The 24,746-nt window shown below is 53.7% G+C and overlaps 1 protein-coding gene across 1 annotated transcript in view; it reads right to left on the minus strand.

Moving 5' to 3' along the window:
• TPO (thyroid peroxidase) overlaps positions 1 to 24,746 on the minus strand; it is a 46,693-nt gene that overhangs the window by 16,530 nt on the left and 5,417 nt on the right. Inside the window, exons 2-12 of the mRNA XM_082428101.1 lie at positions 21,204 to 21,288; positions 18,800 to 18,969; positions 16,207 to 16,339; positions 12,520 to 12,649; positions 10,845 to 11,051; positions 9,072 to 9,587; positions 4,354 to 4,606; positions 3,635 to 3,805; positions 1,945 to 2,182; positions 1,226 to 1,434; positions 467 to 637 (exon numbers count right to left, since the gene is read on the minus strand). Coding sequence (XP_082284227.1) covers positions 467 to 637; positions 1,226 to 1,434; positions 1,945 to 2,182; positions 3,635 to 3,805; positions 4,354 to 4,606; positions 9,072 to 9,587; positions 10,845 to 11,051; positions 12,520 to 12,649; positions 16,207 to 16,339; positions 18,800 to 18,969; positions 21,204 to 21,288 — 2,283 coding nt within the window. The remainder of the gene's footprint in view (positions 1 to 466; positions 638 to 1,225; positions 1,435 to 1,944; positions 2,183 to 3,634; positions 3,806 to 4,353; positions 4,607 to 9,071; positions 9,588 to 10,844; positions 11,052 to 12,519; positions 12,650 to 16,206; positions 16,340 to 18,799; positions 18,970 to 21,203; positions 21,289 to 24,746) is intronic.

The raw sequence follows: 24,746 nt of genomic DNA on the forward strand, positions 1-24,746 counted from the left end.
AAACGCTTCTGCTTCATTTGAGCATTGGCTCTGCAAGCTCCTTCCTACAAGCCTCCCTGAAGTTCTAGCCTCTTCCTCCTCCTGTCCTTCCCCGGTCACTCCGTGGGCATGTCGTGAGGTGACCGTCTTGGTGCTTCATTTTCTAGAAAGACATCGACTTAGGAACATGGGTCACTGGGGAGGGGATACTTTATTTCCATGCAGAGAGTTCCTGGAAGATAAGTATATTCGGAGACACCTTCAGTTGAATGACATTAGTGTATATTTTTATTTGGGGTTTCCTTTCAGTTTTTCTTTAAATTGAAGGATAGTTGCTATACGGTATTATATAAGTTACAGGTGTACAGTATAGTGATTCACAATTTTAAAGTTTATTTATTTTTAAAGGACATTTATTCTTAATTTGTATTTGAAAAATGCAGACTCCAGGGTCAAGTCACGAAAAGACACCTGTTAAACGACTGACCTTTACAGACCGGAGGCTGGGAATCCCATCCTCGGCGGGTGCAGGCGATTTGCTCCGGCCCTTGGAGCTGGAATCCATGGCGACAGGAAAACACCAGCACACGCTTTCCAGACTCCTCACACAGCAGGAAGTCCCCGTCTTCCACTTTGTCTGGGAAGCCACAGGCACCCTCTGGGCCAGGTTGACAGGTACATACAGTCAATGCCGGACCCCTTCCTTTGCCCTCCTCTGGGGCTGCATCCCCCGATTGGCCTCCCAAGGGGCTCACGTCGGCAATCTCCTTCCCTCCAGGTGGGACACAGCACGGGCCCCTCTCAGCACTGACCCCCTGCAGCAAAGTCACGCCTCTAACCCTTCCCCACGTATCGGCCCTGACCAGGCTTCCCCACCCACCCCGACGAAACTGCTTTAACTGAGAGCGACCACGGTCCTCGCTGCACAAGGCAGGCTGGATCTCAGCCCCTCTCCTCCTCTGACCACAACGGAGCTCACCGTCGCCCGACACTCCCGAGGCTGGGACCCGAGACACAGTTGCCCCGCTGGCAGGTGCAGGCCAGTGTGGTCCCCTGGAGGGGCCGAGGGGCTTCGCCTCAGACCCGCGCCTTCCCCGCCGAGGAGGTCACGCCCAGGACCCAGCAGCGTGGGGAGGCTCTTTCCTCCCCCCGAGAGGATTTGAAGCAGCTTCTCCCAGAAGCTGCGCTCCTGCCAGGAGACCCCGTCCTTGACCCTGTAGAAGAGATGCCCCCGGTTCGCGGTTACCTGGAGGAGGGGCCTCCCTCCACGCGCCCAGGTTCATCCCCGGGATGCTGTCGCATGACTCGAACTCCTGGGGCCACGTCCCGACCCGGAAGGCATCGCGCGGCACGCGGGAGAGGCCAGTGTTGTCGCAGATGACGCGGGACAGAGAGTGCCGGCCCAGCTCCCGCCTCTGGGCTTCCGTGAACACCGCCTGGTTCTCCCACCAGAACCTCCAGGAGGACGGACGTGAGGACACGTGAGAGCCCGGTCCCTGCCACGCCGACCACTCCTGCCCGACCTCCGCGCCCACGCCCCGCGGCACCGGAGGCTGGGCGCTCCCCGGGGAGGAGAGAGGCCAGGACGGCGCCGGGAGGACCGTTCCTTCCGTTTAGGGACCCGGTCAACCCGCTCGGCTGCACTGATTGTCCCTGGGTGCAGAGCTGCCTCTACGACACGAGTGACGAGGACAGAGCCCAGCCTTCGGGAGGGCCCCGCGCCTGCCCTGCAGGACGTGCCCGAGGCCCCCTCCCGCAGGCTCTCCTCTGGCCCCATCGCCAGGGCATTCGGCTTCTGGGAACCCGTCTCGCTCTCCTCCCAGGAGGCCTCATCGCTGACCAAGCCCACAGCTGCTGACGCGAGGCCCCGGAGCGCTGCTCCCCGCCACCCAAAGCCCCCTTCCTGCACGGGGACGCCGTCAGCACCGAACGCCCCCCGCATCCCCGCCCGCCGCGGGCGCCTACCGGTCCCCGTCCCTCAGCTTCCTCATCTGCTTTCCGATGATGCAGGCAAACAGCGGGCCAGTCCGCGCCCCGGGGAGGACTCTCTCGGCTAAGCCCCCGAGCCACACGTCAATGTTAGCCGGGTGCCCGTACAGGTCCAGGATCTTGCCAGCCACGCTCCCGTTGCTGCTGGTGGCTCTCAGGTCGGCCCGGGTCTCCAGCCTGGACAAGCCGCAGAATTCCCGCCACTCATTGTAACCTGTGCGGGGAGAGGGCCGAGGCCGCCCTACTCGGGATCCGGGTGCTCCACATCCACCCCGCCAGCTGTGGGCCATCGAGACCTGGGGCTCTGGCCACAGGGTCCCCGCCGCAAACCCACCTCGCAGCCCCACGGCCTGCAGACCTCACGGTCGGACTATTCCAGCACGGGCGGCAGGGCCTTATTGAGAGTTTGTCCACAAACCAGCCAGGCATCACGCTTGGGGACAAGGCTGAACCCCACACACCCGAGTGGGTCACACTTTTACCCACTTCTCGTCTCTGCTGAGCAGTGAAGCCAGGGCTCACCTGCCATATCCACGTTCCCACAGGAGCGGCCAGAGCACAGGCACCAGCACCCCTCCTTCCACACAGGCACACACACGCACAGACACACACACGCACAGACACACAGACACACAGACATACAGACACACGCACAGACATACACATGCACAGACACACACACACACACGCACAGACATACAGACACACGTAGACATACAGACATACACACACACACAGACCACACACGCACAGACACACACATGCACAGACATACAGACACACGTACAGACATACAGACACACAGACATACAGACACACGTACAGACATACACACACACACAGACACACAGACATACAGACACACAAACATACACACACAGACACACGCACAGACACACACACGCACAGACATACAGACACACACGCACAGACACACAGACATACAGACACACACACGCACACAGGGAGAGCCACAGAAAGGACCACGTCTGTCTGACTCTGGGGCTGCAGCTCCCTCCTCGTCTCTGCCGCTCCCAGGATCCGCCCAGCCCCGGCTGCTGGGGACTCAGCCTCCTCGTCCTCCTCCTCCCTGGTGTCCACCCTGACTGCGCACTCAGCCCCTCGGCCGTCTCTGGCTTTGCTGGGCCGCTGGTGCCCTCATCCTCCCCCTCCGCGTCCCATGCTCTCAGGGGCCGCCTCCTCCAGACCCTCCATCCCTCCTCAGGGCGATGGCACGTGAACCCTTGCCTTACACGCCATCTGGGTCTGACCAGAACCTGGCCAAGGTGCCCCGTCATTTCCTCTCTGGTTATGTGCTCAGCCGTCCGCGGCCCTTTTGGCAAGACTGGGTCTTGTTTTATGCCCGGGGCCTCAAACACAGCAGACCTCCGACAGAAGTGCCACATGAACGCGTGGACACAAGGAAACGCATTTCGACTGGGCCAGTTCCCCGCAGGGCGCGGAGGCACCGGGACACAGAAAGGGTGGGGGGCTCGCGTTCAGACTAAACAGAACTAGAGGAAAGGATCCCCGATTTTCCAGTTAGAATGGGAGGGGCTACAGAGGCTTTAAAAGCCACTTCTCAGACGTTGGCAGTAGGTCTGAGACACGTTAGAACAGCAGCTAAGCTGGCAGCTCCCTCAGGAAAGGAAGCGGGAGGGCCCACCTGGCAGGCCGTGGTCCCGGCCCCTTTGCAGGTTGATGGCCGCCAGGTCCAGGGTCCCCGAGTCCGACAGCACAAAGAGCCCCTCTGTCAGCTCCGCGTTCATCAGCTGGTCCTGCACCTGCAGCTTGGCCGGTGTCGCCAGCAGGCCCCTCATGATGGGGTCCACACCACCTGCAAACAGCACAGGGGAGGGATGCGCTTTCTCAGGTGAGTCTTGGGGAAACAGGACAAGGTCTCAGATCGTCAACTACGCTGGTTCTGAACAGATGTCTCTCATAATCTCAGGAATTCACCTCCAGGGATTCCCAGGTTTCCTGGGCCCTTAGGGTGCTGCCTCGTGGTGGATTCACCCCATCAGGGCCCCAACGGGCCGGACCGTGACGTGTGTCTGAAGGAAACCAGGATGGAGCCTCAGGGGTGGAGGTTTTGTGCTTGTTTTTCAGCAGCAGAAACGTTACAGTTGAAGGAGGTGTTTGCTGAGTCTAAAGCCTGGACCAGTGAACAAGCCGCAGCCTGGCTGAGGGAGCCCAGGGCCGCCCCTGGGAATTCTGGAGGCTCAGAAACCCCAGAGAAAGCGTCTGATGACCAGGATCACTTTTTAAACCTCTTCGGATGCATCTATTTTCTCCATGCCCGCTGCTGACCCGAGCACCTCCGGCCAGCGGGCAGGTGACCGCACACCTGGCTCCCCCTCCCGAGCGTGGCCCAGGGGCGCGCACCTTCCTCAAGGAGCCGCCAGGGTCGGAAAAAGGCGTCCCGCAGCGGCAGGAGCCCCGGGCGCTCCTGGAAGCGGGCGTCTAGCCGCCGCACCAGCGGGTGCACTGTGGCGTGTCCAAAGCGGAAGGCGGCCGTGGAGAACACGTTGGACACCGTAGGGTCCACGGCGGGGTCATAGCCCCTGTAGGGGCCCACGTGCTGCCCGAAGGCCTCGGGGCCCAGGATCTTGGGGACGTAATCCCGCAGGGTGATGACCTGCGGAGAAAGGAGAGTGGGTGGGAGCCAGGGCAGGGGAGCCCCTGGCTGGATGCGGGGTCACAGTCAGAGCGATGCCGGGTTGGGGGGCTTCTTCCCGCACAAGCCTGGGGGCTGCTGCATCTGCAGAGCTGTCACCGGGGGTCATGCCACCTGGGGGCACAGGGAAGCAGGAGAGCAGGTACAGGAGCACCACCTATTCCAGATAAAGTCCTGAGCTCTCGGCTTTTACGGGGTTGTACAGGGCATGTCAGAGACGCCCCCAGACACCCTCCAGGCCAGGCCAGGCCACGGAAAATGAGGGGGACCCTCAGCGCGTGAAGACGAACCAGGGAGGCTGCCGCCCGCCACACTCTTTTAGAAACATGAAAAAGTTTCTGTCCAACAATCAGCCCCCTTCACTCCCACTTCACCTACGAGCCCTCCGTTTACACCAGGACCTAAAGCATAAACAAGAAATCTAGTCCCTTCGCTGGGTTTGGGCACCAGAGGCTGAAGATTTAGACCAAGGTGAGGTGCAACCCCATATCCCCCCCTTCTCAGCTACGTGACTCTGGGAGGTTGACCTCTCTGAACCTGTTTCCTCTTCTGGAAAAACCTCTTCCTTTGAGTTTTTGTGAGAATAAAAAATATACATGGGTTTATATGTATTAGATTACATGGTATTATATACAGACATTCTATCAAGTACATGTATATATTATATACTGTATGGCTTTATACATATCAGACATATGGTATCATACGTAGACATTATACGGAGTAGATGCGTATATTGTATATAGTGTATACCTCCGTGCATGGATAACTCCCTGCCCCCAGGTTTGAAGGAACTGATACACAACCTGAAGATCATATACGGTCGGAATGGCTTCCACGAGTTAAAATGTAAGCAGGGACCGAGATCCCTGTGTTATTCCTTTTTTCCCTTCTGAATTTTCTCCATCAACACTTGTTAGTTCTTTGTAAAAGCCAGAGAAATACAGCGGGAAGGGACCATCTGTAGTTTCAATGGGAAATGAATTCGTGCTGTGAGTTTTATAAATGAGTCTAAATTCCTACTTTCTGTCCCAGCCCGCAGTGACGCATGGCACCGTGTACAATGAGAGGACAGGCCCTGACCCTGGGGAGGTGCCTTTATATCAGAGGATGAAGTGAGAGGCACGGATACAATTGCTAATTTGACCAGGTCTCTGCAACAAAGGCTCAAATTGAACTCCTCTGAAAGGATTTTGGGTTTTTTTAAAAGGCTGTTCAGGAGGTTACAAGGCTAACTACACACCCAGGACGGTGATGGGCCCGGGGGCGGCCGGGTCAGTGGGCACCAGTGTGGCCTCAGGCTCTGCCTGTGCAGATCTGCTCCCGGGGGGTAACCTGCGGTGACAGCGACTTCCTCTCCTGTGAAACGACAGTAGCACCTGATTCCTTGATCTGTTCCTAGAGTTAAGTCAGAGAATGACACAGGCTGACGTGCCCTGTCAATGGTAAACCAGGTGCAATCACGGACCTTGTCATTTCTACTTGCCACGTGGTCCCAGGAGAATTTCACGCAAGGGTCTGCTTTTAGGTTCAACAGCATTTCTTTCAGCTGTAAAAATCAGGGTCAAACTGTCTTGATATTTAAGAGACTATTTTGGTCCATGAGCCACATCTAAATGAGGAATATAAACCAGTAGGAAAGATTCTATCCTAGAGGGAAAGGTCTTACATTTCAGCTTCTGGGTGCAGGAAGGGAACGTGTACCGTTCTCAGAAACAACATGAAAGTAACAGCAGAGCATGTGCGTCCTTGTGGGCCATCCCTTCCAAACGACGGAGTGTGCCTTCTAAGTGCACAAGCCTCCGAGACCTGGGCTGACTGGAACGGGGGCCTGGCTGGGGTCTCTAAACCGAGGTGTCATCCCTGAGCTGGTTCACGGGTCCGAGCAAAGCACCCACGTGCCCGGCCGGCGTTCGAGCAGAGTCAGGACTTGATCACACAGAAGCAGCCGCCAGCTCACACCACCAGCCCGGGGCTGCAGCCGTGCCTTCTCCCCACCCCGGGAGGGGACCTGGCAGCGACTTCCATTCCCACCAGCGTTCTTCTCCGATGCCTTCTGCCCCCAGCAGACGGGAGATCATCTCTCTTCTCCGCCAGGGACGTGAGACAACTTCAAACTCAAGTGGGAAGCGTTTAGTGGTGGCTCCTCCCCCGCTCCCCTAACTCAGGCTCGACCTGTGACCCCGGAGGACGCAGGGGCTGCCGTCACAGGCTGGCAAGGCTCCTCTCGCCCCCGAAGCAGCTACTTCAGAGAGTGGAGGGCGCCCTCCAGTCCAGCCCACACGTCTTCCCTGCTCGACCTTGGAGCACAGCCCCCATCACCAGTCTCTCGCGATCTGATCTGAAATGTGACTGGAAGCGATTTTGCCGAAATGCCTGGACCTCTCCCCAGGGTGAGGGCTGCAGCCCTGTTTCACTCTGATCGGCGTGGCCCTAACCCTCCTTTGGAATTGCCAGGCCAATGCTGAAAACCCTCTCAGCGGTTCCTCACCCCCCGCGGTCCAGCGAAGCGCTCCTCCCTGCCCCTCCCTCCCGCTTCTCAGGGCCATGGTCGTACTTATTATCTCACTATATGAGAAGCACAGGAGCCACATGACGTTATTTCCAGGCCAGCAGGGGTTCTCGGAATTCTCGAATGCAACCACCTCTAATGTATGAGTCTAGGGCCGCGTGCACCCAGATAACCGCCCCCCCCCCACTGTCCCCACGGTGGTCGTGGAGCCTCTTCTCCGGGAGGGTCCACATGGATCTGAGACCCAGCCACTCAGCTCAGGCCCCTATGCCGACTGAGTTCTTGTGCGTTTAAAGAAAGTTTAAGCAACATCCCGGCTCCCGGGGAGACAGCACGGCAGGACTTCAGGGATTGTTCCTGGGATCTGGTCTTCGCTCATGAATTCACATTGTGAAGCACCTCTTAGAGCCAGGCTGGGTCCAGGTGCTGGGAAGTCTCCCTGGACTCCTTCTCTGTCTCCCTGGAGCTTACATTTGGGGGAGGGGCACAGACGGAACCAAAACAAAACATAGCTGGGTGGTGACAACAACCCGGAAAGAGGTATGATCCCGGGACTTATTTCACCAGGGAGCCTGCTGAGGGAGAAGGACGGCTCGGAAGTGGGGACCTCATCCTAACGTCTCCCGACTGGCCAGGCCACTCTGTTCAAGGGGGTCAGGTGAGGGCTGACGGATGAGGTCCTTGATTGTTACTTAAAACCATCACAAGACTCCTGGCCATGCTGCACTCAAATTCCCCCTTCACAAATTCCTGTGCCTTTCTTTTTTTATCAATCCTGTGTGTTCACATCTGTCAGCTCGTTTACACTAAGCTGCAGTGTTCATCCAGGCAGCAGGCAGACTGTCTGTGTGTCAGATGCCTGGTTTATAGTCTACCTGTCTACCTACTGCACCATACACACACACACACACACACGCACACTCCACAAGCCCACTCATCCAGGGCCAGGGCTCACCCAAAGCACCCTGGTATTAAAACACTGACGTCCTTCCTCGGCGGGTGAAGAATCACAACCCCCAACTGCTGCCCAGACTCTCCTGGACCACGTCCGAGTCCCCCAACCCACCAACATCTATGGGGTGGCACTGGGCACAGCCGGGCTCTGTAGCCTCTGCTCTAACTCCTGGGCGGCTGGGCCACAGGGGACCAAAGGTGGGCAAGGGACAGGCAGTGCCTGGGGACGGCCCAGCCCATCATGTGGTCCCTGTGAGAACTTGGACAAGACCCCACTTCCTCTTTTGTAAAACAGGACTTACAGGGTCACTGAGGGGATGAAGGGATGATATCAAGGGCCTGCTGTAGCGCCCAGATCAGAGACACATGACTAGCAGCCACTGGTTTAAAACAAAGCACTCCACCTTCATAACAGCCCTGTGAGACCAGTGGACTTAGTAAGGTTATTTGATGGACGTAAGTAGTTTTTCCAACATCGCTCCATTATAATTGGCCAACTTGACACTCCACCCAGCATCCTGTGAGTCAAGATTTAAAATATCATAATAAATCCTTACTTTAACTTGCTAATTTGCAAATCTCATACAGATTGTTTTTCTTTTCATTCTCTCCAAAATATCACAATACCAAAATCACTGGTGGACACCCATCTGAAAGGGTCGCCCTGAGGATTACATGAGTTAGAACCCTCAGAGCACTTAGAATGGTCTGGATATCAGGGGAAGACCGGAGGGGCCGTGCCTGTTACTACTGCTGTCAGTCTCCTGGTGGATAATCACCGCCAGTCCCTGGGCAGCCGAGCAGCTCCCACGGGAGCGCCAGGGACCCAGTGCTTCAGACGGGAGCGGGGTTAATCTCCACGCGGGGCGTCCACCCGCAAGGCTCTGAGCACCCAGGCGGGGGGCCCACCAGACCCCTGCACGCACCCCCGCGGGGTGCCCGCGAGGCCCCTGCGCGCACCTGGTGCAGGGCGCCCACCACCTTGCGCGCCTCCTGGTAGGCGGTGTCCGCGCTCCAGTGCGCGTTGAGGGCCTTGAGCGCGGCGGCCAGGCGGTTGTGCTCGCGCAGCCACAGCGTGTGCAGGGCCGCCAGGGCGGGGACCTCGCTGGCGCGGCCGTCCCCCGCCAGGAAGCAGGGCGCGCGGGCCCCGGGGGCGCCGGGCCGGGCCGCGCAGGCCGGGGGCGCGGGCGGCGGCGCGAAGGGCAGGAAGGCGCGGCCGGCGTCCCGGAAGCGCGCGTTGACGCGCAGCAGCCCCTCGGCGCTGGTCCAGTTCCGCAGCCGCAGCTCCGAGGCCGGGGAGCTGCCGTACACGGTGGACGCGTCCAGGAACGAGGTCAGCCCGTTCATCTGCTGGCGCGGGTTCGCCCGGGACACGTTGCCGAAGAAGGCGCCTTGGGTCCCGGAGCCGCAGGTGGGTGACGAGCGGTAAAAGGGCAGACAGGCGGTGCCCGCGGCCGGCGACGCGTTGGCCTGGAGCTGCGGGAAGGGCACGGCGGGTCAGCCCGGGTCCTGGGCCCCCTCCTCCGAGACGCTAGGCGCTCCGGGCCGCCCACCTCCCTCCAGCACCGGCCTTCCTCTGCCAGCGCCCCAGGGGCCCCGTCCACTCTTCTGTGGGCAGCCCTCCTCCTCCCAGGGTCTGGGCGATTAGACTGGTCGGAATTCCCTTTGCTCTGACTGATGCAGCCGTGCGGTGGCGCCCACTTCCCCCGTCCCCCCAGGTCTTCCTTTTGGTGTGTTCTGCCTTGCCTGGGGGGCCACCTCTGCGGATGCCAGGGGTTTATAGTCTACCTGTCTACCTACCGCGCCATACACACACATGCATGCACACACACACACACACACACACACACACACACACACACACACACACACTCCACAAGCCCACTCATCCAGGGCCGGGGCTCACCCAAAGCACCCTGGTATTAAATCACTGACGTCAGCTTCCCACCAGGAAGCTCCTCCTCCGTGTCCGGCCTTCCTAGCTCAGGGCGCCACCTGCGCGATCGCTCGCTGCTCAGCCCAGGTTTCTGGAATCAACGTGAGTGAGGACCCCAGCCCCAGCAGTCTTTTCTCCTAGGTAGGAAACGCCCCTTGCCAGCCGTGGAGATATTTTCTTAGGAGGAGTAATTAAAAACCCTACCTGTATACCTCTTCCCTTGCAGGTCGGAGGGAAAACCAGAACAATATTAACAGACAACAGTTCTGCAATCTCTGTCAAAAGTCCACGGCGCCTGCTCTGAATCTAGCGCTTGTATCCCCAGTGGTTTGTCTGTTAGGCATGCACGTGTGGCCAAGATTCAGGTCAGAGTGTGTTCTCTGCTTCGCTATTTGTGACGGCGTAACAACAGCAGCAAAACTGGAGACAACTCCGGTGCTCATGAGTAAGGAGGTTTGGTTAAGTCAGTCATAATGCAAACACAGTGGGGTAGGGAGGGTCATAACAACCCAGCCTCTGTCCGTTTAATGAGCTGGAGAGAAGTGTAAGAACTATTGCTAAGTGACCCGTACCGGGTTCAGGACGTGCGCATAGTAGGACACAAAAAATGTAAGGTATAAGCACACACACACGTAATCTTCTACACATATATGTGCAGGTAACTTCTGGCAGGAAACACGGGAAATTCATAACAGCTGTTACCCCCTGGAGACAGGACCAAAAGTGACTTGTGTCTGAGTTTTGAAGACGGCACCTGTTAGTTTTATAGTAAACATGAGGAAGTTTGAAAATTCTACCTGTATGGGAAAACACGGGCTTCGGTTCTCACAGGTCTGCTGGCAGTCGGCCCCGCCCCCGAAGGCAGCGAGGCTGGCGCTCTGTGGCGTGAAGGCCATGTCGTGGTCAATGTACTGTCCCCACGCCATCAGGAGGTCAGAGTACTGGCCGTCCTCCGTCACAGCCTCGTTGGAAACGTGGATGACCTGCCTGCTCACCTCCCGGACCTGGGCGGACAGAGCAGCCGTCACGTGCGGGAGGCCGTCCTGCAGGGCCGGGGGAAGCAGACCCCTGGGGTGGGGTTAGCGCCCGTTCACAGGACGCTGGCACTCCTGGGGCAGGATGGGGTCCCTGGAGGCCCCCCGGCTCCCCTCCCCGACATGCACGGGTGGTGATTTAGGGCTGAGCGTAGTTTCCTCACTTGTAAATAAACATAAAAATGCTGACCTCTCGGGACTGTCGTGGGGATTAAACTGAGTCATCTAGTGATTAGTGCCATTTAGTCCTCGACCTAGAGGGCAGAGCCTGGGGCCCAGGGGCAGAGCCCTGAGCCCGGAGGGTTGTTCCCAGGCCTTGAGGCCCGGTGGCATTTACCTGGCCTGAGTCAGAATTGTTTGGGATCAATGACTTCTTTTCTCCTTTCCATTTTTTTGTTTCTGAACCAGGACGTCTACAGCTGTTATCCCGGGCCCGTCCCACCACTGCATTTTGGGGGCAGGCTTGCTTTCTGGTTTCATAGGCCCCAAAGGAGGGGAGTTTTGCCCCAGGAGGGGTCACACCCAGAGCTTCCCCATCCCTGACTCAGATTATTCAGAGGATGAGATTTGGGGGTCTGAGAATGGCGAGATTTAGATCAGGTTTGGGATTTTGAGTTGATGCTGTAGTGGGCTGAGACTCTGGGGGGCCTTGGGATGGGGTAGATGCAGTTTGCGTGTGGAATGGATATGACTTCTGGGGTCAGAGGGTGGACGGGTAGGCAGGGTAATGGCCCCTGAAGATGTCCATTCCCCCATCCCTGGAGCCTGTGAATACATCGCATGGCAAAGGAGACTCGGCAGATGTGGTTACTTTAAGGACCTCGAGATGGGGGCGAGCCTGGATTCCCAAGGGGGTCTGATCTAACCACGTGGGTCCTTAGACTCTGAGACCGTCCTTGACTCAGGGGAGAAGAGGCGCAGAGAGACGCAGCCTTGCTGGCTTGGGGAGGGGGGATAAGCCGAGGAATGTGAGTGGCTACCCGCTGGTTTATTCGCTGAAGCGAGCAGTCGAATTGGGGACAAATGATCCGTTTTTGGACCCAAGTGATCAGTAGATCAGGTATGGGTTTGTTTGCCTCCGGGAGTATGTAGCGATTACCATCGCTGCCACTTAAATGAGTGAATTAATCAATTGTAAGTGTCTTTGAACGTGTCTAGTCTTGTACCTATTTGTAAAGAGTCGAAAGCTGGACGAAGCTTAACTCTGTGTTGTTCCACTCTGGCTGAGTGGCGCTGATCTGTCAGAGCCAAGTTCCCGAGCTATAAGGTGAGGAGCCCTTCTCCACCCCACAGGGGCCGGGAGGCCCATCATATAGGCGCCCGCGCAGGGGCCTGCCCTGTTGAGCGAGATCTCCTCAAAGCCTGCCTCCCTCCAAGGTGAGGGGAGGTTTGCTCCGTTCCGGGAAACCGGCTCCAGCCCCGTTTCAGCGGCACTCACCGGGGGCAGGGGGAACCCGTTGTACCGGAGGCGTGGGTTCCAGCCTCTGGGTTCGCTGATGCCGTCCTCATAGGCGGGGGGCAGCCACCTGGCCAGGGCTGTGTTGGCGGCTCCCCGCCTAGGGTGGTCTCTGTGGAGACAGCGGGGCTCCGTGTTTGAGTCGAGGAGGGACGAAGCAGCAGGGCCGGTGCAGTGAACTGTCCCCAGGGACACGGTGGAGCCGGCGCCCCTGGGGCGACTGTAGGGGGTGAAGCCCTCTGTCCAGTGGGGACCACACGCCCCCGTGGTGCTGAGACGCTTCCCGGGCTGTAAGGGCGCAGGTGGTCTCGAGGGAGCTGACTCCCAAAGCCCGCATGCACGTGCCCTCCCCCCTCAGCACCTGAACCTGGGGCGTCCTGTCCATCCATGTGTCTCCCACCTTCGCTGCCCAGTTTCCCTGCGTTTCCTCTGAAGGCTGTGTCTCACTCGGGAGCTCGCCGTGGGCACCTCCCTGGGGCTCCAGACAGAGTCACACCTGGAACCCTGCCGTGCTGAACGTGCTCCCGTCAAAGCTCCTACAACCACCTGGGCAGGATGCCCTTTCCTATCGCCTGTATTTACCTTTAGGACAAAGTTTCTGCTAGAAAGTGGAATCTTTGGAACTTGCTGAAATGTCCTAAATTCAGAAGTGAGATGGTTGTGTAAATACATTTGTTTGAATCAGAAATAAGTCAAGCTTTTTCTGAGAGAAAGTATCAACAAGTCTCACTTGGTTCACGGATTTGACAGAGAGCATGGAGTCAGCCAATTAAGGTAAATGGGAATGTTTTCCATAAACAGACTGATCTGCGGTTTCATTCTATTGGTCAAGGTATATTTTGACAAAAATATAAAGTGCCTGCTGAGGCTAAGTTGTGTCTAATGATGTTTTGATTTTACAGACTACTTTCAAGCATGACTTTTGAGTCATGCAGGTGCCTCTAAGTCAAAGGGACCGGTATCAATAAGAATCAGTGTGTCCCAGAAATGTCTCTAGCAATGAGGAAATGAGAGACAAATGATTGGTAACTAGTCCTTGTGCAAATCACATATGAATAGTAAATATATACGTATGTGATCACATACGTAAATGTATAAAATAAATACATGACTATGTAACATTTAGAAAATACAAGAATAAAATGCCTAGAGAGCATACATAAAAGTAAAGGACTATGTAAAAGGAGAAAATAAAATACTTTAACCACAAAATATCGTACATTTAGGAAGAAACCATCAGACAAATTAGAATGGAAATGTTAGTTCAAAGACAAAAGAAAAAAAGGGGAATTTTCTGTTAGAGAAAAATTTGTTCTGTTTTTTAAAAATGGATTATTTGGGTACAAAATTGTTGTGGTATCCAAGGTCCCTCGGCCTTTATCAGCACATCCCTATGGCAATAATAGTCATGGGGGTGTTTGTTTGGTGGCTGCAGAATCTTCCAAAAAGAAAGGAGTGAGGCTGGAGTTTGCAGGTGGACAGGAGACAACTTTGCTGGGCTCTTTGAGGTCACGTAGCAAAAGCATTTGAATTGGAAAAGATTGGGATCTAGGCTTTCTAATATTCTTTCCTGCATCTGATGTGTGGACACTCAGAACATTTAGGGAGTGAAGTCTACAAGAATCGTGGCAAGCTAAAGGATTTTTAAAACTTTTAAAGTATTTGTAAATATAAATATTGAAGAATTAGTTGGTTTGTTTTGACACTAAATTATTACACCATTTGAGACATAACGTCCACCCATCATTCTTCTATAAATGGGACTGGTTTGGATGCTCTGCCCAGAAGTAAAGGAACCATGGGCTGCTGAGAACTTTCTAAGCTCTTGTTTGAGGCAAGAGCCCACAGTTAAGGCCGGGACACCCCAGGGCTCCTGACGCTGGAGAAAAGGGACTTTCTTGCTTCTGTGGCTCCTCCCAGCCCTGCCGCTGTGTCCGGGGCCACTCGGGAAGGATGAGTAGCAGTAGGTGATGATGGTTACTTCTGCATGTCTGAAGGGACAGGAAATGGGGATAATTCTAGTTGTAATACTCCGTTGGTCTCCAGCACAACCAAAGTGGCTTAATTTGCAAAACCGTGTGGGACAGTAGTGCATTTAATCAGCTGCAGTCAGTCAGGTTTAATGCAGCGTTCTGGTCTGTTACGGTTGGCTTGTCTTTATCGAAATTCCATAAAGTGCGGCTCTTTCACTCAATTAAGAATAACGAGAATGTTAATTTAACTGCTCAGGGGATTGGTTTTGTTTTTTTGTTTGTTTGTGCTTTTTGCTGATTGACTGTCCTGTTTCAGCAGCTCCCGGGACATCACACGGTTTCTGTGACCGTCTCACCCTCTGGTCGGGTCAGAGCCCAGCCTGCTGGGCAGGACCCAGAGGCATCATGTGGGGACCTCGCAGCCACCAGGCGGGCCCCCTCCAGGCTTCCGGCATCGCTCTCAGGCGCTGCCAGCCTGGAGCAGAAGACCCGCGGCGGCCCCAGGGGGTCAGCGTTCACCAGCACGTGGTTCCTTTAGTAGATCTGGATTGACGAGCACATTGGAAATGGTCGCAAAGCTGACAGCAAGCAGGTGACGCGTCTCTGGAGGAGAGTTTCACGAGGGGGACAGGTGTCTGCTCCCCCCGTGGCTCCGTGTTACTGGGATTGGTTTGAAACACCAGCTCTTCTCTCTCAGACACCAGGCAGCTGAAAATCTGCTCTGGGGGCTATTTTTATAACAAGTGGATGTGTGAACGTTTGAGTTTGGTGTGGGCAGGTTTTGAACTAGCAAGTCTGAGCCTGCAGAGAGGATCGGCCACCTTGGGGCCGATACTCAGCGGCCCTTGTGTCTCATTTATAAAACAGTTAGCGAGGCTTCAAGGTGGTATCACTGGAGTTTTCTGAGCAGGTGTATTATGCTTGGGGCAGAAAAAAAAGTATGAAGTCCCTGCTGGTCCTTTGGATCTAGGTCCTGTAAATACTGTGACACGAGATTCAATCGTCATCACGGAAGGAAAGAAAGGGACTCGGCCTCCACCCACAGCTCCCTGGAAGGTGCGTCCCCCAGAGCCCATCAGCAGGAGGCATTGGCTGCCCCCTCCTCGGCGGTGGGGCTGACAGCAGAGAGCGGAGCCGGGAGGGGGGCCATGGGCAGAGGAGACCCCTGACCCTGGTCCTGCCGTCCATGACCCCACATCCACCTGCAAGTACAGTTTCCCCGGAACACGGCACATGGGGCTGTGGGGGTGTCGGGGGCCCAGAGGTGTTTGGGGTCTCCTGGAATGTTTGGGGGTTGCCCAAATGGACTGACCTTCTGGAAAGAGCGATCAGAGTATGAGACGGCCTGAGTCGGTGGCTGAGAGTGGACAGCAAGTACACAGAAAAAGAAATGGAAGAAAGTTGGGATGACCTCAGGGACACCTGGGAAGGTTTATGATTAGCATCGCTGGTGAAAGTGGTACCTGGCTGCCAGGGAGCCGAAGACCTTTAAAATCTGCATCTTATTAAAGATACACACAAAAGTATTGGAAACACGGGCGTAAGGAAGAGGCTTGACCAGTTCTTAATATAATGGAGTCAGTATTGTACACTGTCTTTAATGAAACCTCAAACAGTCTATGGAGACTCTGCCCTGATGGCACCTGTCATGTCCAAATACGACCTACAGGTGAGAGCGAGGGCGCTGCGGAATTACCTGTTGTTGCAGGCGCCCGTGATGAGCCTGAACTTGTTTGCCAGGCAGGTGTTTGGACACCTGGGGGGAAGCATGTAGGGCTGGCATCCGGACAGGTGTGCAATCGTTTTCAGTAGGTCTTCTGATAAAACATCTAAAGAACAAGCACCAAAGCTTCAGCCCTCTGTTGTAATAACAAACCTACCCGACCGGGTAAACGTTCTAACGTGACCGGGATTCACACAGACCCCTCCTCATTCTTTGCAGGAAGCCCTTCCTTCTCCTTGAAATCAATCCTCTCTCATTTAACCCCCTTGAGTGTCTTCATAGCTAGGAATGTGGGGTTTAAAATTTATTTTTGCTTTGCGATCTTTCAGAAAAGCAATTCTGAGAGCTCTGACCCCGGAGGTAAGCACTTCTCAGAGGCATCTGCAGCCTCGCCTGTGGACTCTCCAGTGTTTGCCATGCTGCTCGGCTGAGGCTGGGGGCCCACGCGCTGACCTCAGAAGACGGCGGGTACCTGGCCTCTGTCCTCCCCACAAACCCTACCTCAGTCAAGTTTCCTAACGGTATCCGTGTGTCCATCTACAAAACCCTTCTTTTTTCCCTCATGTTGATGTTTGGTTCCTTCTCATAAATCTTTCTAGGTTAGGGCCCCAGGAAACAGTCTCTTATTTTTTGCCAATTTTGTTGCTGTTTATTTGACAAATCAAAGCGAGGACCACTTTCTTGGCTGTTGGTAGAAGGAATCACTGGTTACTCTCCAAGGTGGTTTGTATAAATCTTCAAAGATAATGCCATAAAACTGGCCAGATCCCAATGAAATCAAGATAGAAAAACACTGGAAGACACGCATCCCATTTTCAAACTGGGGAGAAACAAAACTAGCTTAATTAATGTTCACTGAACAACCTCTATGGAATGACTGTATGTGGACAGTTAAATGAACCTTAGACTACAATTTTTATTTAGTCGATAGAGAAATACACATTCCTTAACAAGGTGAGTACAGAGGCTTCGTACCAGGAAACGCTCAAGCACGTGCGAGAGTAAAACAGGCAAAGTCCATGAGAAGAACCACAATGGGACTTCCCTAGTGGCACATTGGTTAAGAATCTGCCTGCCAATGCAGGGGACACGGGTTCGATCCCTGGTCCGGGAAGATCCCACATGCCACGGAGCAGCTGAGCCCATGCACCACAGCTACTGAGCCTGCGCTCTAGAACCCGTGTGCCACAACTACTGAGCCTGCGAGCCACAACTACTGAGCCCACATGCCACAACTACTGAAGCCCGTGCGCCTAGAGCCTGTGCTCCACAACAAGAGAAGCCACCGCAATGAGAAGCCCGTGCACCGCAACAAAGAGTAGCCCCCGCTCGCCGCAACTAGAGAAAGCCCGCACACAGCAACGAAGACCCAACACAGCCAAAAATAAATAAATAAATAAATTTATTTTTTAAAAAAAGAACCACGATCATAGCTATGTTCATACACAACCAATGTTAGGAAACATCCCTAGGGGAGGGGTGCCAACATTTGATTGTAGATACTGTTTGGTGATGAACTGATGGGGAAACATTTGGATCCTTTCATTTTACTAATTCTGAAATTTCTAGATTGGCTATGCTGATAGTGGAAATAATAGAAAACATCCTAGATTATGGGGTTCTTCAATTCTGCACCACAGCCTGGCCCAAACCCATCAGCCGAATACACCCGCAGACCTGGGCAATGGCCCTGCAACTCTACACCGTGAACCCGAGGCCGGCAGGACCTCTGACTACAGTCACAAGGACCGGAGTCCCGGCTGCACGGAGACAGGATCGTGGACCAACAGTCCTTAGAGACAGTTTTCAGCTGCTTCAATAAAAACATTTCAAATGGATCTTTGGTTGCTATAAAGTTGATTAAACTTAACTTCTAAGTTTAGTATCTGAGAATTCAGGTTAATCCCGATTTAGCTGAGTCTGTCTTATTTTAAAAGCTAAGTAAATCAGCATTAAACTAATCTACAGCTAACTGGGAGGGAAAACTCAGAGACCAGGTAGCTTATGGCACCACATTGAAAAAAGTCTCCATAAGTTTTGGACTTAGAAATACGCCTGTGATCGAAATCACTTTCACTCAGTATCTTAGCGTCAACAGAGCCTTTGATGGGATGCAGCTCGCCCCTCGTGTTTGCTGGTGTGCCTGTGGCCAGCCGAGTGGACGGCCAGGGTGACTGCCCCATCTCAGGGAAGAGCACGCTGGCTCCCAGAGGCCTGAGCAGGACCCTGAGGCAGTTTTCTCAGGAGAAGCGGGGCTGCTGTCCTCGTCTCCCTGGAACACACTGCGTCCCACAGAAGTGAGTTTCCCCCAGGTTTTAACCAGGTCGGTCGGGGCCTTGGAAGTACCCCTCAATCATTTCATACCACAGAGCGGGGCGCTTAGATTATTGAGCTGGTTCTCCAAACCCGATCTGAACAGCAGAGAAGCAGTGATTTCCCAGACTAACAAAACCAAACTGCTGAGCCTCTTAAAGAACTGCTCATTTGTCCTGTGAACGAGTGGGCATCGTGCCCTGCGGGGACCCCCCCCCCGGCCCTGACCTGCCCCCCTCCCCCGGGTGCTCACCTGTGGGCGGCCCAGGCGGTGCAGAGCGTAGCTGAGCCCTCCTCATCGCCTCCTGCACCGACATCTCCATGACGTCCGCCGCCCGGGATGCAGCGCGGCTGGCGGGCTCAGGGAGTTTGGAAAAAGACAGAAGCTGTGACGGAGAAATGATTTCTCTTTTGTGGAGGTTTCTGGGCACAAAGAGGAGATGTAAAGTCAATTATTCTTTTATGGTGTTTGGTCATTACTTACTAATCAATCACACGCACCTTTACTTAGTACCTGCCAGGTGACAGGCAGGTGGGGATTCAAGGACCCCGTCCACAAGGACCGCGGGATTTAGTGAAGGGATGGGACCCAAGTGTAGACAATCTGCCAGTGTTGAAAGGTGAAGAGAATGACCAACGTTTGTCTTTTACAAACTTGCATAGCCAACTCATTTGATCCTCATAACGGCTGCGTGAGATCAACCTTCTCATCAAAGTCCAGTTAGTAAATGGGTTTGCTAACATTGCCTGTACATCTACCATGCATTGCCATGAAAACTAAACTAAGTTGGTTTCAGAACACTTTCTGACAGTAGCCCATCTGTGTATGTTTGCCGCTGATTCATATTCTTCTTGGTCACTTTGTAATATACTTAAAATTTTTGTTGAGATAAGGTCGTCTCACTTTTTATGTTGATGGTTTTTCTAGCTTATTGTGAAATACTGATTTTTAGTGTTATTTAAGGAGATTTTAAGTGCTAATTAATGTTTCACTGAGAATATCACTGTGGATAAATAAATTGATTATGTAACTTGAAAAAACAACCCAGTTAGACGTGAGGGTTCCAGCTGTTGGATGAGGCTCTGAGAGCCAGCAGCCTGTCCTGGTCCCAGACCAGATGTGCTGAGGCTGCGACCGGCTGTGTCCGTGCCAGTCAGGCAGCTCACGGCACAGCCGAGCAGGTTTTGGCCCCGTGAGATACGTGTTGGACTTTAACCCGTAGGACGGTAAGATAATAAATTACGTTGTTGTAGCCACTGAGTTTGTGGTGATCTGTTACGGCGGCAGTGCCTGTAGGCTCTGGTCCTGCAGAGGAAGCCGGGTCTTTCTAGGAGGACAGGAAGCCTGGCCTTTACTGGAAGGAGTCCTTAACCGCGCGTCGGACAGTGAACAAAGCTCTGTCTGCCAAGGCTGTTCGCTGTGTAGACAGCCTTGCAGAGCCGTCTGGAGAGAGGCAGCTGGGGCCCCTTCTCAGGAGAGCTGGTGTATTAGAAAACAGACAGGATCTTCCTGGGCCACCGCCCACCAGCCCCCGGGCCCTTCCCCAGGCCGCGGCCGGAGCCCCAGGGCAGCAGGAGGGCCTGTGCCGGCCTGGAACTCACCTCCCTGTTTGCTCAGGTCTCAGTGGGGATAGCCTAATTTCCAGGTTTCTAATGTTTTTCTTCTGCTGTTACTAAAATCCGCTGTTCAGCACAGTCAGTGAGTAGCCTTTGTTTCAACATTTATGTTTGAAATGAAGCCTCCAGGCCACAGACTTTGCAAAGGGTCAGTTCCCCCTCGGGAGAAAGCAGGTCACCTCAGGAGAGGACGGTGCAGCCCTCCACTGCAGGGGGGTTCAAGGAGGCTCAGTGCCTTCTCTCCACGGGGGTGTCAGCAGCTCTTCCCCTTTTTCGTGGATAGCTGATATCACAGTTGTGGACACACTAATAGAGTCAGACTTCAGGAGAAGATTTCTTCTTTCTTTCCCCTTTGGTTCAAGTTTTTATAAAATAAGCAAAACTTAGTTGCAGCCAATGTGGACAATAGGGACTTTTTCTGGTGGGAATAATAGAAATTTGAAATAAATCGACCTCTGCCTTGTGATATTTTGTATCTTGAGACCTTAAATAATTATTAGTCAGCTTCCAGCAAAATAACACACTTGTGAAGATAAAGCCTGCTTTTTAGATGCTTGTGTGTTTGTCGTGTTTGCTTTACAAACATCTAACGTGAGACTATAATATTCTTAATATTGATGTCACTTTTATATCTAAAACGAAGGTGTTTCTTAATGATTTAAAAGGAATGGGGGGCAGATTTAATTCCTAGGTAAGGTTACAGCTGTGTCACAGAGCCCGGACGCTGGGGCCGTGTGTCTGGACCCTTCCTGCCCCCTGGGTCTGAGCCCAGTTCTGCAGGAGCCAGGCTCCCTCATCTGTCTTTTGAAGCAGGATATATTGAACCCTGGCTGCATCACTGCCCTTTGCTCTGTTTTGCTAGAGAGGGAATTCGAATACGGGTTCTCTCGGTTGTTTGCGTGTGACCCCAGAAATGAGAATAAGCTCACGTGAGCCTCAGCCCCTAATCTGTAAGGTGGAGGAAACTGTGAAGAAGACGATGGGCAAATCCGCTAAGCCCCGGGAGCCGGCGCTCCTCCTTCCCACTCCCAGGACGGTACCTCCTCATCGTGGAGTAGACGGCCTCATCCACCAGCAGCTTGCTCGCCTCCACGATGCCCCTGACTCGACACTCCTCCGTCTCTCCTGCGAACGAAGCATCACACCGTCAAACGCCAAGTTCGCAAACTCCCCGCCACGTGCAGCTGGATGTAGTGACAACCACGAGGCGTCTGGGACCCTCCTCCGTGGGGTCCTGGGTCCGTTTCCCCATCTTAAGTGCGTGTTGGTTCCTCGCTGGCAGAGACCCTGGGGATGGGGTGGGGAGGGACCCAGCACCATCCTTACACGGGCAGCCCGGCCATTCCTACTTCTCACTTGCCCCAGCCACCTCCAGGGATTCTGAATAACTTCTTTTCTGAGCGTTTTAGTTACCTAAACCAGTGGTATAGAAAGTTTATAATAACAGTTGCCTATTTTAACTTGTGCATTTAAGAGAAGATAAATGACTCCAATACACCTGCAGTTTGCAGTGAAAAGACCCTTATTTTTTATTTTAGTTTTTAGCACTTGGCATGTTTAACAAGTTCTGTGGTATAAATGCGTTTCCCCAGAATTCGTATGTTGACATCCTAGCACTCAATGGAACAGCGTCAGGAGGAGGGGCTTTGGGAGGTGACGAGGTCGTGAGGATGGAGCCCCCATCATGGGGTACCTGCCCTCGTCTGAGGGACCCACGAGCTCCCGCCCCTTCCTCCAGGCGAGGGCACAGTGAGAAGACCCCGTCAGTGAACCAGGGGGAGGGTCCTCACCAGAATCTGAAGGTGCTGGAGCCTTGATCTGGGACTTCCGGCCTCCAGACTGTGAGAAGCAACGGTCTATTGTTTATAAGTCCCCCAGTCCTTGGTTCTGTGATCACAGCCCAAGTGTACTGAGACAATAATTTAAGATTCTGTCTTGGGGTTAAAATGTGAGGTTCCAAATGAATATTATAAAGTAGGCGACTCCTTCCAATAATGCACACAAGTAACTTGTGTTACTAAATTACCTTTTGCATAATCAATACTTCATCAAAGGAAATGCATTCATTTCTAAGAATAAATAGAATATCAGAATGTTCTTGAACGTTACACATCTAAATAGAAAGAAAGCTATTTTTAAAATGGTAAATTTCCATATCTTTAGAATTACGTGGGCATAGCGTATTCCAGAAAATATATTAAATTCCTGAGCAAATTTAGGAGGATTAAGTTACCGGATAGCTTTTGTCCTAAAATTTAACGGAAGATTTTGTTGCAAGAAGAAGTAAAGGGACTCGAAACTGTAAGAAAAGTTTGGGGGATTCAGACGGCAGGTTCCTGGGAGGCGGAGACCTTGTCAGAGTACATCCCGCACCCAGGAGGCCAGCGTGGGGTCTCGCCCCAGGTGGGCCCACAAAGGCACCTTGAAGGACGGTGGGGTTTCACCTCCAGCCCCTCAGTGTCCTTCCCCAGCCATCAGCGCACGTTCCACACCGTGACTCCCTCTGGTCTTTTCTCTGTGTCCCCTCTGCTCCTCCAGCCCCGGGCTGGTGGAGGGCACATGGGGCGGAAGCGGCCTCAGCTCGGCTGGGTCCAGGCCGCCACGGCCATGGGTTCCTGCCGTGGGGTCTGAAGCACACGGTGGGCGTGTGGCACAGGAAGGGGGCAGAGCGGGGGAGTCAGGGGGACCCCAGAGGCGCCCCCAGCGTGGGGCTGCAGAACCCGCAGGAGAGGCTGGCCTTTTCGGGGACCCCTGCCCTGGGGCTGGAGGGGATTTCACTCAGCTCTCAGGACTGGGAACCCCACGAAATCTTGGAGTTTAAGGCCCTTGTGACCTTCATGTATTTCCTTTCGTTCCCGTCCAAATCCTCCATCCACGTTTTTGTTTCTGAGGTCAGCCTGGCCCTGCGTTGGCCAAATGCACTGACCCCCCTGCCTCTTAGGTCTCCTGCAATGAGATCAACTGCTGGCTCTTCGCAGGCACTTGGCAGTTATTTGAGAACGAACGGATTCAGTAAAAAGAAAAATGTTTATCTGTCACCACTATCTTTGGAATTAACAGTTGCTAGAGAGATCCTTCCTTTTCTTGACGTTATTAACATTGTCATTGAAGCGTCATCGATCTTATTTGACTTATTCTCCAGTATCTTTCCTTACTATGAAATATTTTACCGAGTTCCTAAAGATAGTGTTACAGGCTTGCAGATTATTATCTCTTCAGATATTGCATAAGAAATATATTTTTGTGCTGAAAATTCCCCATAAAAGTGTAGTTCTCGTCTTGAATGGCCTCCCGTCTCTGCCGGCCGCGGGCGGATGTGACCCGTTTCGTTTCCTCCTCACCGTGTGGCGCGTCAGCCTCGTCTCCCTTCCTGGCTCTTCAATCACCTCCTTCAGCTGCAGCTGAGCAGCCGCGGGGCACGGGGTGGCGTCCAGAGACGCAGCATCCGATCGTAGGATCACAGACTGGGAGATCTGGAACCTAACCTCTTCTTTTCAGATCCGAAGACTAAATTCGAGGGAGTTTCCTGATTCGTCTGATCTGGAGACGTCAGCCTTCTGAAGGTGGGTACCACCCGAGGGGGAAGGTCCCCTCCGTACATGGTCATCTCATATGGAAAGAGCTGGAATTCGGGAAGCCGTTATGCAAGAAAACACTACGGGCCAGAAAGAAGGCCCTTATTTCCAAAGAGTGACTACTAAAAAAACAAGGCAAGAGTGCTGGACTCTTCCTCTCTGAGCTGTACTCTCGACTAACTCCGAGGACGTGGCTTTGCTCTGAGTTCTGTGTTTAGTCCTGACTTTAATGATACCTGTTTGCTGAAACCCAATGAACTGGAATAAGTTTGCCAACTTTCCTTGTTAAACAGATTCACTCATCAGGCTGGCTCCCCAAATCCCCCATCTGTAGCAACGCCTCTGCTGCCTCTTGTTCATTTGCGTCTGATTCTCTTGTAAAAGCTATGACTTGTTGGAACATTTGCCACACAGATGATTGCACTTAAATCTTGACTTTGCACAAACACGAGAAACGAACCCCAATCCTTGTGGTGATGAACTCACGTGGTTTCCACGATAAACGCTCTATTCGGAGTTTTTGAGAGAGGACTTAAACTCCTGCTGTGCAAACATGCCTACAGTTCACAAACTGATGTGACACCTAAGGATAGTTGTTCCTGAGTGTTTATCAGCCAGATTCAAACGTGTGTGTTGTTTCCACGTGCAGACCTGGGAGGTGAGGGTGAACAAGGCCACAGATCCGCCATCTCTGAGACCCTTGGGGACTCTACTTTCTAAGCTGTGAACGGGTGACTGGACCCCACGGGCAGGAGTAGCCCACAGAGAAGACACCCCACCCCAAGGGGCTCCCCACTGGCAGGTGGAGATGGACGTCTGCGGTCCAGCCCGGACCTGTCCTCATGCCCAGTGCCCCCAGCTGGTTCTGAACAGGCGAGAGAGAGCAATCCGACAGCTCGTGTCACAAAGTCTGTGAACACAAGTAATATAAACCCAAACTCGGACAAAAAGTCTGGTGGGATCGTCATTGAAATTTTGGCTACGGAGAAATGTGACTGATAAAAGTTA

The sequence above is a fragment of the Balaenoptera physalus genome (genome assembly GCF_965194825.1).
Source record: "Balaenoptera physalus genome assembly, chromosome: 15".
Classification (NCBI taxonomy): Eukaryota; Metazoa; Chordata; class Mammalia; order Artiodactyla; family Balaenopteridae; genus Balaenoptera; species Balaenoptera physalus.